This window comes from Erythrolamprus reginae, chromosome 9 (genome assembly GCF_031021105.1).
Source record: "Erythrolamprus reginae isolate rEryReg1 chromosome 9, rEryReg1.hap1, whole genome shotgun sequence".
NCBI classification, from domain to species: Eukaryota; Metazoa; Chordata; class Lepidosauria; order Squamata; family Dipsadidae; genus Erythrolamprus; species Erythrolamprus reginae.
In genome coordinates this window covers 22,894,823-22,910,357 of record NC_091958.1, presented here as the reverse complement: position 1 = coordinate 22,910,357, position 15,535 = coordinate 22,894,823, and the positions used below count along the sequence as shown (strand labels likewise).

Here is a 15,535-nt window from a genome sequence, read left to right as displayed (position 1 = left end):
TAACCTAACAAGTATCCCTGTTGCAAATGGAAATTGCCAACCCCAATTAAAGAGAAATGGCTCTTTAAAGTGCTGCTGGGGGGGAAGGGTGGTTTGCTGGTTCAAGACCACCTGCTCCTTCTCTTCCTGATCTTCTATATCACACTTGTACTGTAGTATGCTCCTGATGACTACAATGGCCTCATTCAGCTCAACGACCAAGCAAGGGGCGTGTTACAAGCACCGAAAGACTGGGTTTGCTTGTAAGCGTTGGTAACCGCTAGAGAAGGTAAGCTTGGATTGGCTGAAGCGGAACTCTTTGGTGGTGAATGGAAATGATTTATTTCCCCCTTTTCCCTTTCTTTCCAAAAACAACAACCTCCCCCCCCCCAAAAAAAACCAACCAATCACGCTTCATCCTCCCTTGCTAGGTCATGACGGGACATGTTGCTTGCTAACACTTCCTTGCTTGGGCACTTCGCATGACTTCACTAACCCAAGGGTGATGTTGAACATCTCCATGTGCTTGTGCTTCGGGATGAATGTCTAGGACAACACTGGGAGGTTGGGACTTTGGAATTTTGCGTGGCATTCTCTCATTCAGAGGTCTTTTTTTTAATGGGGGTGGGAACAAGGGTTCTTTGCTGCAGCCATCATCAACTGTCCATTGATCTGGTGGTCATACTTGGAGCAGGAAAAGCCAAATATCGGGAGAGATGGAATTCGGACAGATGGAGGCATCATTCATTCATTCATTCATTCATTCATTCATTCATTCATTCAATCATTCAATCAATCAATTTCTATGCTGCCCTTCTTCTGGGACTCAGGACGGCTCACAGCATGTAGAAATCTCAATAACATTACATATTAAAATCCCTATCATTAAAAGTTAACAACACATTCATCCATCATCCATCACACGTTCATTCATTGGGTGGGGCAAGGTGTCAATCATCAATCGCCCCAGGTCTGCTAACAGAGGTGGGTCTTTAAAGGTTTATGGAAGTTTAATCATTGAATTGGTGTCCTGATTGGTTCTTCCATTGTCCTTCCATTTGTCACAGTCCACCTGGGGACCTCAAAGAGAACTTGAGAAGGCTTAAGGTCCAGCCACCGTCTGCAGGGTACCAGTTCAGGAAGGACATACTGTGGCTAGTTAAGACTTAGGGATTTATTTGCCTAGGTTTTGTATCTGCTTCATATAGTCCAGCTGCTAACTGGTCAAGCAGATGATGGTAGAAGTGTCCCTGGCGCTCAGCTTCTTTAAAAGAAGGAACCAAGCGTTTTGGAGCCTGCTGCTTCAAACAAGCTGAGATGTTTCTGTAGAAAACTGACATCTTCAAACCAGTTATTTGATAACTGTTAAATTTCTACTAGATCTCTGCCCATCAGATGCAGGGCAACAGATGTTTATGGTGGACCCAATGCTGAACATGTGTAGACAAAATCCCTCCCCATTTCCAAAGCAGCTACTGTAGAGAGATATTGTTTTTGTAGCTCCTGGTTCTCCCGGGGTTAGCTCCACGGAACAGCCATGATCAATATCTGTTAAGTATTAAGCAGAGTTACTGAGTGTATGCACAGAGGACAGATGTGGAGGTTATAGATATCCAGCTAATGTTCACACAGATATGAGCAGTACTTCAAATAACTAAACCACATACACTGAATGTATAAATACACTGCTGAAAAAAAACAAAGGGAACACTTAAACAACACAATATAACTCTCAAGTAAATCAAAATTATGTGAAATCAAACTGGCCACTGAGCAGTATATTATTCACAGCAGACAAATAGCATAGTCAGTTCCAGTCCTAGTCATTCACATATTACAGTAAGCAATATTCTCAATATATACAGGTAGTCCCCGACTTACGACGGGGATCCGTTCCCACGGCCCGTCGTAAACCGAGTTTGGTGTAAGTCGGAATATTCCGATTTACATGAATATTCAACTTACGCGGCGGCGGCGGCGGCTTCTTCAAGAAACCAACAGCCGGCTGGTCCTTCTCGGCGCTGTGTTGCTGCAGCCTCTGAGGCTGCCACCACCACCGCTGCCTCCGTTTGGGCAAGGGGATCTCTGTGGTGGACAGCCTCGGAGGCGACAGCAACGCAGCGCCAAGAAGGACCGGCTGTTGGTTCCTTGAAGCCAGTCCTTCTCGGCACCGCGTTGCTGTAGCCTCTGAGGCCACCCACCACAGAGATCCCCTCGCACGAATGGAGGTGGCAGCGGCAGCCTCAGAGGCTACAGCAACGCAGCGCTGAGAAGGACCAGCTGTTGGTTCCTTGAAGCCGCCGCCTCCGTTCGGTCGAGGGGATCTCCGGAGGGTCTCCGAAGCTGCCGCCCACCGTGGAGATCCCTTCGCCCGAATGGAGGCAGCAGTGGCGGCAGCAGTGGCTTTGAAGCTGTTGTTGTAACAATGAAACATCGTACGTTGGGGATGACGTAACCCGGGGACTACCTGCACTGCTCAAAACAATAAAGGGAACACTCAAAGAACACATCCTTGATCTGAATGAATGAAATATTCTCATTGAATACTTTGTTCTATACAAAGTTGAATGTGCACAACAGCATGTGAAATTGATTGTCAATCAGTGTTGCTTCCTGAGTGGACAGTTTGATTTCACAGAATTTTGATTTACTTGAGAGTTACAGTGTGTTGTTTAAGTGTTCCATTTATTTTTTTGAGCAGTGTATATACAAAGTTGGTCTTATTCAGTACATATAACCAACTTCAAGCTTACTTACATAATACATGTACATTAAACCAGAATTTAGCACAAAGCAGTTCTACAGTATTCACACAGACAAAACTAGCAGAAAAATAATCAGGGAGAGAGACACACACATCTGATTCCCTCTTATAGCTAATTGCAGCACTAGCCCTTAAAGCAATATTGTGCTAATTTTCTTAACCATACATTGCTGGCTTAAGTTATATATTAGAAAACTAACTAGTCAAGGACACAGTACTGACAATATCCATCCTAGCAGATGGATCCTTCTTGGGTAGCGGAAGGCCATGCTTACATGCATTATATCCTCGTGGGCTATTTGAGAGAAACATGCCAGATAAGATACCCGAGCATCCATCTTTGCCGTTATTTCTATAATACAGGAACCTAACCATGGTTTGTTTTCCTTATTGTCTAACTCGGTGTTTCTCAGCTCGGCAACTTTAAGACGTATGGACTTCAGTTCCCAGAATTCCACACCTCTTAAAAGTTACCGGGGTTGAGAAATACTGCCGTAGCTTGTTAAGTGGATCTTGGAACACGCAGAGTAAGTATGGATTCAAGTTGTACTTTTCTTAAGTCATTTCAAACTCAGTTTGCTTGCTAATGGGGTGGACAAGCCATCTTCACAATACAGGAGCATACCGGTAGTTTGGCACATATACCACGAACCCGGGTTTTGGGGTTAGAGACCTAGAAGGGCCTTTCTGCTTTTGTGTTTTGCTGAATAATTATGCATTTATGGCAGGAATCCCCAAACTTGACAACTTTAAGACTTGTGGACTTCAACTCCCAGAATTCTCCATCCACCATAACTGAAGACTTGTGGAGTTGAAGTCCACAAGTCTTAAAGTTGCCAAGTTTGAAGACTTCTGCCTTATGGGAAGTCCTGCAAAATGAGCTATTTCTCTGGGGTGGGAAAACATTGCATTACAGATAATTCTCAATTTACGACCTAAGCTGGGACCAGAATTTCCATTGTTAACAGAGTTCTGTCCAATTTTACAACCTTTTCCTTTCACCGTGGTTGTAATGAATCATATAGTCTCTAAGCGAATCCTAAATTCCTCCTTTGGGTGTTGATTGTTGGAAGCCAGCTGGGAAGGTTGCAAATGACAACGCCACAACTCCCCCTGGATGCTACAAACCCTTGCAAAATCCATGACGGTTGAGGAACGCCTGGATTTTATTCATGATTGTGGAGTGGTCGTAAGTGCAAGGACCAGTTGCAAGTCACTTTTCCAGTGCTGCTGTTACTTCATACAGTAAACGAATGGTCGTACCTTGAGGATTACCTGTATTTTCCCCAAATTGTTGGTTTAAATGGTAGAGGTTTTCTTAAATCTCCGGAGAGTATAATAATAAAAACTGTTTTGGTCTAACACTTCTTTTTTCCGGGAGATAGACTATATGAAATCTGCTTCCTTCCTTCCTTCCTAATATTCATTACTGCTGGTTTGCTTCTATGCACTTTTCAATGTTTGCTATTTTTTAGTAGGGGGGGGGGGTGTAACTTAAAAATGTGTGGTTATCAACTGGATCGCCCAGGTAAGCAAATCTAGAAATAGAAAGGCAAGAAATAAATGACGACGAGAACTCGTCTCTGAGCTTAGTTGTCTCTTTGTAGGCGTTTTGTGACCCACCAAGGTAACATCATCAGTACTAGTGAGCTAGTGGGGTCATGAGATACCTGCAAGGGAAACAACCAAGTTCAGAGAGCACCAAGGACCTCCCTTGTTTCAAGTCTGAGCTATACATGTTCTTCTAATATCGATAAATGAAATTATGATCTGAAAGGGGCTGTCAGAGAAACCTTATAGTGGACAGACCTGTGGCTTGTCCAAGGCATTTGTCTGAAATCTGGTTTTCAGAGAGGGCTCTGTGACTTCTCAGCTTCCATTTTAATTTCCAACAATATTCAAGAGCAGATCTGGATGTTTGATGGACCATATACGGTCCTTTGGTAATCCCTGACTGGCCTACATGAGGGCAACTGGCAATAGTATTTAGACTTATATACTGTACCACTTCAACAGTGCTTTACAGCCCTCTCTAAGCTGCTTACTGAGTCAGCAATTATATATAGCAATAGCAATAGCATTTAGACTTATATACCGCTCCATAATGCTTTTATAGCTCTCTCTAAACTGTTTACAGAATCAGCCTCTTGCCCCCAACAATCTGGGTCCTCATTTTACCCACCTCAGAAGGATGGAAGTCTGAGTCAACCTTGAGCCAGTGGTGAGATTTGAACTTCTGAACTACAGTTAGCAGTTAGCTGAAGTAGCCTGCAGTGCTGCACTATAACCATTGCACCACCCTGGCTCTATATATACTGGTCAAAAAAAATAAAGGCAACACTCAAATAACACATCCTAGATCTGAATGAATGAAATATTCTCGTTGAATATTTCATTTGCACAACTATTCCATTTGCACAGGGGAACCCAGGTGTGTGAGATAGAATCCAGAGAAGGGGCCACCTACTGCCAGGTCACTTCAGCTCCACTGTGTCTAACAGGCCCTTAGTTCACATGGCATGCGTGCAGAAGAGAAACCTTGTAACAGGGTGCTCGCAGGCATGAAATTTCAGCAATTTTCGGTGATTTTTTTTTTGCTTCTGCGCATGCACAGAAGAAAAAAAAAAAAGGCCAAAAATCGTCGAAATCTCACACGTGTGAGCATCCTTGTGTGAAATTTATTTATTTGTTTGTTTGTTTATTCCAGTGTTTCCCAACCTTGGCAACTTGAAGATATTTGGACTTCAACTCCCAGAATGCCCCAGCCAGCGAATGCTGGCTGGGGCATTCTGGGAGTTGAAGTCCAGATATCTTCAAGTTGCCAAGGTTGGGAAACACTGGTTTATTCAACTTCTATGCCGCCCAATCCTGAAGGACTCGGGGCGGCTTACAACAGTATAAAATATTTATATTTATTTATTGCATTTATATGGCGCTCACTCCAAAACAGACTCTGAGCGGCACGTGTGCAGAAGTCAAATCTCACCCGGGGACAGGCAGATGCATGCACGTCGCCATTTCCGCTACCAGAGTGGCCATCCCGATCGTTCCTTTAGCGGCCCACTGCTGCATTGCATCATCGTCCCCCCAATAAGCCTCTCTAGGAAGTGCCTGGTCACCTTCTCCGCTGTCCCCAGCACGGAAGAGACGCCGATCTAGGAGCCCTTTGCTCTGTCTCCCCCTGTGCCCGGCCACCCTTTTGATCCTCTCCCCTCCCTTGTTGCAGCTCCACGCAGATTCCGTCCTCCCGCTTTACAACTTCAGCGGCCAGCCTAGCGGAGAAGCTCTTGTTTCTTTTCCCAGCCTGGACTCCGCCAAGAAAGCTGTGGCCGAGCAAAATGGAAGCCTCTTGGAGGGCCAGTGTGTGGACCTCTGCCTTATCTAGACGCCACCATCACCACCACCCCTCCAGTGGATCCGAGTGCGGGGAGGAAGAACAAATCTCCTTTTATCTCTTCAAAGCAGCCATGTCTTCTCTGCCCAGCAGCCTTTTCCTACACCTGGGGAGGGGGGGGGGACCAAAGCAGAGGTGGGATGCTAAGGTGGAGTCCAGCGCAATTATGCTACTGCACCTGGGCAGGAAGCGAAATTGTGCATGGACACGCAGGGGCATGTTGCGCACCGGCATGTCCGCGTGCAATTTCGCTACCTGCCCAGGTGCAGTAGCATAATTTTGCTGGACTCCGCTAGCACTCAGAGCCACAGGGCCGGGGCACACGTCATCGTTCCACCTTAGCAGCCCACCTCTGGGTCACAAAACCGCATCCTCCGAAAAGCAAACCAGCCAGGGGAGAAGGAACGACACCCACCCGTTGCCGAAAAAGCAGGATTAACTGCTCCAATATGATCGATGCAAACTCGACTCAGCTTAAACTACTGAAGTGCTGTAGATTTTAGCTTGTTTTTTGTTTTGTTTTGAAAATCTAAATAATTTTGCATTCCCCATTTGGAGAGAGAGAAATGTTTTGTTTGAAATAACAGACTTGCCAAACCTCTTTCTCTTAATTCGGAGTAGACGGGAACTCCATCTCATCGAGAGAGAAGCATATTTTGTTCGTTCGCTCGTTCGTTCCCCTAAAACAGAGGCCTTCAAACTGGGCTTCAACTCCCAGAATTCTTTATAGCTGTCTGGAGAATTCTGGGAGTCGAACTCCACAAGTCTTAAAAGTTGCCAAGTTTGAGGACCCCTACCCTAAAAGGTGTCAAATCGAATTATTTTTTCCTCTTCCCTTTCTTGACGTAAAAAATAACATCCCAATGAAATGACAGAATAAGCTTTTCAGGTGAAAGGTGTCGAATCAAATTGTTTTTCCCTGCTCCCTTGAAAAGAAGAAGAAAAGTTATGTCCAAATGAAACGACAAAATAAGCTTTTCAGTTTTTGTTTTAATTTTTGTTTTGTGAGGTAGAACCCTATGTTAAGTAAAGCCATATTTTCAAACTGCCAACCTGTAAACTAAACAAAGGTAGAAACTTAGTAGGACAATGACAGCACGTAAACACTAAGGACTAGTAAATTATATATGTTGTTTTATTTAAACATCATAGTGCTCAAATACTGTGTTTTGTTTTTTGCTCTAGTTCACATGCATGCCATTTGTTTACAATATTCATTTGTATATTATGATGCAGCAAAGAAGTTGAAATTTAAGTCTAATTAGTGCATGTTTTTTTAAAAAAATGTATGTATATACATGTTCAAAGAACATGGTTTTATGTTGCGTAGAGTGTGCCGAAACATCTGTTGTACAAGCACTAAATAATTTTGGTTTTTTAACTGTGCCTTAATCAGGATTCTTTCGAAATGTGCAATAACAACGGAGGAAACCAGACTGAGTCAGATTGGACTCTTCGGTACCTGTGAATGCAGGGATTTTTTGTTTGTTTGTTAAATAAAGAACTCTTGAGTAGTACTTAAAGGGGTATCAGACCTACCCTGGCCTTGAATCGGTGTATGCTTCTTTATATGATAAGAAATAAAAGATGCTTGCAGGAAAAAACCGGACTTGTCTCTTTAGTTTCTTGCAATGGAAACCAGCATTGCAAAATAACATATTTTGGGGGTACTGGTGATTTAATTAGTACATAGCATGTACAGCAGTGTTTCTCAACCTGGGGGGAGTCGGGACCCCTTTTTCGAATGTTTCACAGGGGTCGCCTAAGACCATAGGAAAAGACAAATTCCCCCTGGTGTTAGGCGCTAAAGCTTCTATTATGGGGCCTTGGAAACAATTTTTACAATCTGACCAATCAGGCATTTACAGAGGTCAATGTCCTTCAGACCTTCCTGCCGATCAGCTTAAAGCTCTGTTGGGAGAATTGGCACTAGACTTATGGTTGGGGGTCACCACAACATGAGGAACTGTATTAAGGGGCCTAGGCATTTAGAAAGGTTGAGAACCACTGACATTATGTGCCATACTGGCTATCGGAAACTGAATTCCAGCACAAAGCCTGATTGATATAGCAAAAGAACTTTTTCACATGTACTATAGGTGTTTAATACAAACTAATTGGTGACTACTTCAGCTTCAACCACAACAACACAAAAGCACACAACAGATTTAAACTTAATATTAACCGCTCCAAACTTGACTGTAAAAAATATGACTTCCGTAACCAAGTTGTCGAAGCGTGGAACTCATTACCGGACTCCATAGTGTCATCCCCAAACCCCCAACACTTTACCCTTAGATTATCTACGGTTGACCTATCCAGATTCCTAAGAGGTCAGTAAGGGGCAAGTACAAGAGCACTAGAGTGCCTTCTGTCCCCTGTCTTATTGCTCTCCTATATCTCCTATACCTTTCTTCTATTCCTATATCTCTTCTTCTATTCTTTCATGGATATGTTCTATTACTATATCTTCTTTTCGATTATTTCTTAGATATATTTTACTATGAGGATCTCCTCTATAACTTTCATCATGTATTTTACTATGTGTATATAGATATATACCCACTAAAACCCTCATTGTGTATTGGACAAAATAAATAAATAAATAAATATAAATAAATAAATAAATATATTTGGAGAGCCATTTGGATCTGATGGTTAACGGAACAGGTTAGAAATCAGGAAACTAAGTTCTAGTCCCACCTTAGGCATGAAAGCTGGCTGGGTGACTTTGGGCCAATCACCAGGGTAGGGGGGTGGGTTTCTAGTCCTGCCTTAGGCACAAAAGCTAGGTGTGTAGCTTTGAGCCAGCTTTAATCTTCATTGCAAAATAGGGTTTTCTATTCAACAAATTGCCCATTCTGTACAAAAGGACACCTATCTACCCTGCTTATTTATTTATTTGATTTATTTATTGTATTTATTTGTTTTGTCAAGGACGTATTGGTGGTATACAAAGATATAATATTTATATACATGATACTAGTAAGAGAGAAACATTAGGACAGGGGATGGAAGGCACACTGGTGCACTTATGCACACCCCTTACTGACCTCTTAGGAGTCAGGAGAGGTCAACAGTGGATAGTCTAAGAGTAAAGTTTTGGGGGTTAGGTGAGGATACTACAGAGTCAGGTAGTGAGTTCCATGCATCAACTACTCGGTTACTTAAGTCACATTTCCTGCAGTCGAGTTTAAACCACTTTGTATCTGTTGTGTGCTTGTTTGTTGTGGTTGAAGCTGAAGTAGCCATTGATTACTTCCCCCAAAATAAGACATCGCCTGATAATAAGCCCAATCGGGCTTTTGAGTGCATGGGAATAAGTCCAAGCGTTTATTTCAGGGTTCAAAAATATATACTGCTCCAAAAAAAAAGGGGAACACTCAAAGGAAACATCCTAGATCTGAATGAATGAAATATTCTCATTGAATACTTTGTTCTGTACAAAGTTGAATCCGCACAACAGCATGTGAAATTGATTGTCAATCAGTGTTGCTTCCTAAGTGGACAGTTTGATTTCACAGAAGTTTGATTTACTTGGAGTTATATTGTGTTGTTTAAGTGTTCCCTTTATTTTTTTGAGCAGTGTATAAAACTTCTTTTCGGGGAAGCACAGTATTTGCCAGGCAAATCTTAATGCAAAATCACATTTTTCTTTAAAGCTCTTGGCAGAGCCCTGCAATGTCCATATCCCACCACTAGATGTCCCCTTCATATTGGATTTCCAAAATACTGTACAGTACTCGGCTGATCTAACTAGAACAGATCTATAGGATTCTGGCCTGCAGGCTGAAACAATGGGCTTGCAATTACAGCTCAACTCACCCAAACATCTTTGCAGCCTTGATTCAGACAAGCAATATTCGGGATAATTTTTTTCCAGCTCCCATATTTTTCTATGTTTGCAATTTTAAGACATGTGGATTTCTACTCCCAAAATTCCCCAGCCAATGCTGGGAGTTGGAAGTCGACACAACATCTTAAAAGTTGCCAAGGGTGGACACAGGCTTGGTTTCTAATGAAATAAAAGCGTCTCTTTGATCCTAGATTTTCCCACAGCTTGCTTCACCACAAGGTGAGAAAAAGGTTTTAACTTCCAAGAATTTTTTTCCCAACCTGCCAGCCTAGTTTACCTCCTCCCAGGCTGACCCAGGTCTGAACAGCTGTTCTGAAATCAACCGCAGTTAGCATGGGGGCCTCCTCTGCTAGGACCACTTTGGGTAGCCATATCTAACCAGCAATGATGGGCTGCCAAAAATTTTACTGCCACACTGTGGGCATGGCTTGATGGTCATTTATTTATTTATTTGATTATTTATGCCGCCCTTCTCCTTAGACTCAGGGTGGCTTACAACATGTTAGCAATAGCACTTTTTAACAGAGCCAGCATATTGCCCCCACAATCCAGGTTTCTCATTTGATCCACCTCGGAAGGATAGAAGGCTGAGTCAACCTTGAGCCGGTGATGGGATTTGAACCGCTGATCTACAGATCTAGTCAGCTTCAGTGGCCTGCAGTACAGCACTCTACCTGCTGCGCCACCCCGGCTCATGTGACCAAGTAGGAGTGGCTTGCCAGCCACGTGACCAGGTGGGAGTGGCTTGACAATCATGTGACCAGGGGTGGTTTAAAGGTCATGTGACTGGGTGGGAGTGGCTTACTGACCAAGATAAGTTTTCAAATAGGTGCTTGGACTTTTTTTCAGTTGATTAAGTCACATTATTTGAAGAGCCACAAAAAGGACAAATGATAGACGGCATTATTCGTTGAGGAGCACAGTAACATTTTAACGTTTTGTATTGAACCCACAAGGTTCAACCATTTTAAGGTTTTGTACTAACATTTTAAGGCACCCCTGTGTGTATGCGCGGGATTTCGCTACCTGCCCAGGTGCAGTAGCAGAATTGCGCTGGACTCCGCTAGCACTCAGAGCCACAGGGGCGAGCATATATCACTGTTCCACTTTAGCAGCCCACCTCTGGCCGTCTCACAATCCTTCGGGCAGGTTTGCTCTGAATCCCACAACTCTCCGCAATCTGTTGAGGGATTCCGTTAACGGGCGAGGAGGTGTATTCCCTGAAATCTGAATGGCGGGATCTGTCTGACAGTTGCCACTGACCTATATAACGGCAGCTGCTTACGGCTGCTAAAATAAGCTGCTTCGCTTCTGTTATTTTTTCTTTTTTTTCACAGCCAATCTTTTTTTTAAAACCCTTTCTATTTTAAGACGGCTATCTTTAAAGTGTCACAGCCAGTCGCGGCACCTAACTGATCTCAAAAAGCTAAGCAGGGTCAGCTCTGGTTAGGAATGGAATGGGAGGCCGCCAGAAAGAGCGAAACCCGAGGTGAGGCAGCCAAGGAAAGCACATGGGTGTGTCCACGTAGGCACTTGGAGCTCAGCTTGGCTTGAAGGCTCTTGGTCAGTGATGGCGAACCTATGGCATGGGTGCTATGGGTAGCACGCGAAGCCATATCTTCTGGCACATGAGCTGTTGTCCTAGCTCAGCTCCAACAAGCATGTGTGTGCTGACCATATTTGGCTGACACAGAAGCTCTGGGAGGGCGCTTTTAGCTTCCAGAGAGCCTCCGGGGGGGATGGGGGAGGGTGTTTTTACCCTCCCTGGGCTCCAGGGAAGCCTTTGGAGCCTGGGGAGGGTGAAACATGGGCCTACTGGGCCCACCAGAAGTTGGGAAACAGGCAGTTTCCGGCCTACAGAGGTCCTCTGGAGAGGGGGGAAGCAGTTTTCGTCCTCCCCAGGCATTGAATTATGGGTGTGGGCACTCATGCATCTGCAATATCGTGCATGCATGCTCTTTCGGCACACAAGGGGAAAAAAAGGTTAGCCATCACTGCTCTTGGTTATTCAGCGTAGTCACATATATATTAAACAAACTAGGTCTTTAATCATAAATTTGTACCCCCAGCAGAAGCAAATTCTGGTGCAGCTATCTTCAAAAATAGGAAAGACTTGTAGACTTCAATTCTCAGAATTCCCCAGCCAGCATGCCAAGTTTGGAGACTCCCCCACCACCACATTAAAGTTGATAACAACTCAAAACTCTATTTTTTTAACGACACCCCCTTATTAATATAAAAACATGATGGCTAAATCAAGAAGTACTTGCCAGATTACTTACCAGATTACTTGTGGGATCCCCTTCTGCTGTATGAGTCCCAGCGACCGGTTAGATCCCACAGAGTCGGCCTTCTCCAGGTCCCATCCACAAGACAAGGTCGTTTGGCAGGACCTGGGGGGAAGAGTCTTCTCTGTGGGGGTCCCAGCCCTCTGGAACCAGCTCCCCCCATAGCACTGCCCCCACCCTCCTTGCCTTCCGCAAGAGTCTTAAGACTCATTTATGCCGCTGGGCTTGGGGCAATTAGATCTCATCCCCCTGGCTGATGAACTTTTTTATCGCTATCATCTGAATGGGTGTGACTGATTTTTAGCATAATTGGGGTTTTTAGATTGTTTGCTTAGTTTTAATTAATTGGATTTAGTTATTGCATTGTTTGTTCTTTTATATGTTGTAAGCCACCCGGAGTCCTTGGAGAGGGGCAGCATATAAATCCAATCAATCAATTAACAAACAAACAAATAATGAACAAATGAATAAGAATAAGCCACTCTTCTATGACCTGATGACTTCTAGCTTTAATTATTTCATGCAAGCTGAGGTTGGGAGACGTTGTGATGCAACACACTTGGCAGACCCAAAATTCAAAGCAGGTACAGTACTACCACCACAGAGTAGCAAGGCTCCAATTCAACACTGATTGGTCACAAATCTAAGATTGAAGTTCCCCATCTAAATTCCTGGGAGTAAATCTTATTGATTGCTCTGGGACATTCCAGAATCAAAATCCACAGAAATTACTGTTATGAGCCCTCTCATTAGCTTTTTAAAAACCACCTAGAATTCTTTATTGGCCAAGGGTGATTGGACACACAAGGAATTTGTCTCTGGTGCGTCAGTTTTCACACACAAAGTGGTAAATCAGAGATCGTAAGTCATAAGATATAATCCTAATCATAAAATGCAAACAACAAGTGATAAATCGTAAAATACCAGTAGGAGAAGATAGTATGAAAGATGAGAAGGCGAGAAAGATAAGATGATGATATATACCTTATTTGAATTGCAGAGAGGGTCAAAAGATTCATAAAGTACTTATGCAAATTATATTAAGCATACCAAAAAGATACATTTGTTAATTTAACCTGGCTCCCACAGCTCTATGAACAAAGTAGTAGTTACATACTTATAATAACTAGTACATTCTTTTTAAGAGACTCAGCTCCATATTAGAGGCTAATAGTAAGGCTTCAATCATATTGGACGGAAAGCAAAAAAATAAACAAATTTGATTTTAAAAAGCCTCGGCTAAGTGTTTTTATTCATCTCCAGAAACAGAAAAGTCCTGGTTACCAAAAGCAAAGTTATTAAATAGGTTCTGCAAATATCTAATATCCATACAGAATAAAACTTGGGAGGACTCAGAAACTCACGGCAGGGGGGCTTAAATTAATTTAGGGTTGTAGAGCTAAAATGTATCAATCCAGTATTTGGAAGATAATACCATAGCAGTCCAAAGATCTCATCAATCACTGTTTTTTTCTACTTGTTGTGGTCAGCTGATTCGATTTTAAAAAATCCTGCTTGTCATGCCTGTTCTAAAAATAGGAATTTTATAATGCCCGATTATATCAATCTTTCGAAGGCAAGGGAGAATGTCAGAGATGAAACCCACAATCTTCTGAATGAAGAATATCCACATTTTGAGCAAAATGTTCTTGCAAAATAGACTATTACGGAGCAAATCCTCTTTTTCTAACTTTTGTGATGGAAGTTAATGGATGGTGTCCAGTCCACTTACAATCAATCACGAAGATGCATTAAAGGAGGACAAAGTCTTGTACAGAGGTCCTCAAACTTGGCACCTTTAAGACTTGTGGACTTCAACTCCCAGAATTCTCCTACCAGGTCTGGAGAATTCTGGGAGTTGAAATCCACAAGTCTTAAAGTTGTCAGGTTTGAGGACCTCTGGTCTTATATCATCTTAGATCTGCTAAAGGAAAAGATATGACTGCTGTACAGCTCATAGTTTTACTCTCCTCTCCTCACTCTTCTGAACTAATGAGTACAGATAAATAAAGACACAAACTCTAATATGCATTTTCTTTTTTATTTCAACACTATGATTCAAGAGCCTATAATGCTTTTTCCCTTTGTACTTCTGCATGTAGCACTGCAATCATAACTTACAAAAGGTTTAATACACAAATGTACATGAAATTACAATACAAGGCTCTGTAAACATCTAGAATGTAACTTTTAGTCTTAAATCATTATTGTCCCAAACTGTTAAATAGAAAATTTCAATTTGAACAATCTTCAAACCTCAAGGAATGACATTCATTCTATGTATCAAAAATAGAGTTTCCCCCCCCAAGATTTGTTTGCATCCAAGCACTTGTTTTTCTCTTTTATTCTTTGGTTTACAAATGGATGGCAGTTCCATTTTATAATGAAGCATTTATTAGAAGGAGCGTCAAATTGTGGTCAAACTTTGGTTAAACCAAAATGACTTTCAAAACGGGCAAGGTGTATATATACATATATATATATATATATATATATATCACCTCCTTCAGGTTACAAAAGCCTCCACTCTTTCGTTATGAAAGCTACCGTTTCAACGCTTTCCATAACTTTTTTTTTTTTTTAAACCGGGCACCAGCATAGAAAGCAATTTTAAAATTTGGAAAGGCCAGCAACGCAGATGCCAGTCACAGGCAGAAAATTGTAAATTGCATAGTCTAACGGAGATCATGTGCTTTTATCTCTATTACATTACACAAGATTAACAGTCTTACCTAAAGCATCACACAAGCCAAAAGTATATATATATATATCTATATATATTAAGACCCTTGTATTGAAGCTTTTACAAGGCAAAAAAACCCCTCACCATTATAGTACTCGACTTCTATAGTTTTGCTTTAAATAGGAAAGCGTTTCTACGTCTACAGGCATCGGGTATTTCAAGGCAACAGAAGGTCGAAGACAATCCATTACTCCCATTGCTGCAAATTCTCCATCTCCTTCAGCATCGACAAAAGTTTCATCTTGCCAGACCGGGAGGAGAGGTGCTGATACTGCAGTAGTCGGTGGATTGCTCACTTAGTGCATAGTAACTTGGGACTGTTTGGGTGCCCACATTTTAGGTACAAATACAAATACACACTAGGCGGGAGAACTTTAAGGGCGAAGAGGGGATACCATCACTCATCTCAAGAGCACAAGAAACTTCACATCTGTCACTCTTCACATCTGACCCACTCTGTATGAGAGAACGGAGCTAGCCTTGAACAAAGGAATGCAAGAATCGTTAAGTA

At 42.5% G+C, this 15,535-nt stretch overlaps 1 protein-coding gene across 3 annotated transcripts in view; it reads left to right on the top strand.

The window, feature by feature from the left end:
* The window catches only part of ESRP2 (epithelial splicing regulatory protein 2), an 80,607-nt gene extending 72,866 nt beyond the window's left edge, over positions 1 to 7,741 (top strand). The window contains exons 16-18 of one of the 3 annotated variants that reach the window (XR_011559822.1): positions 157 to 268; positions 5,970 to 6,295; positions 6,401 to 7,741. Coding sequence is in view for 2 of the 3 variants with exons in the window: in XM_070760464.1 (XP_070616565.1) it covers positions 5,970 to 6,128 (159 nt within the window). In the remaining variant the exon portion in view is untranslated. Of the gene's footprint in view, positions 1 to 156; positions 269 to 5,969 lie in introns of all 3 variants that reach the window. The other 2 variants (XM_070760463.1, XM_070760464.1) reach the window with 2 other exon arrangements.
* The last annotated feature ends 7,794 nt before the right edge of the window (positions 7,742 to 15,535 follow it).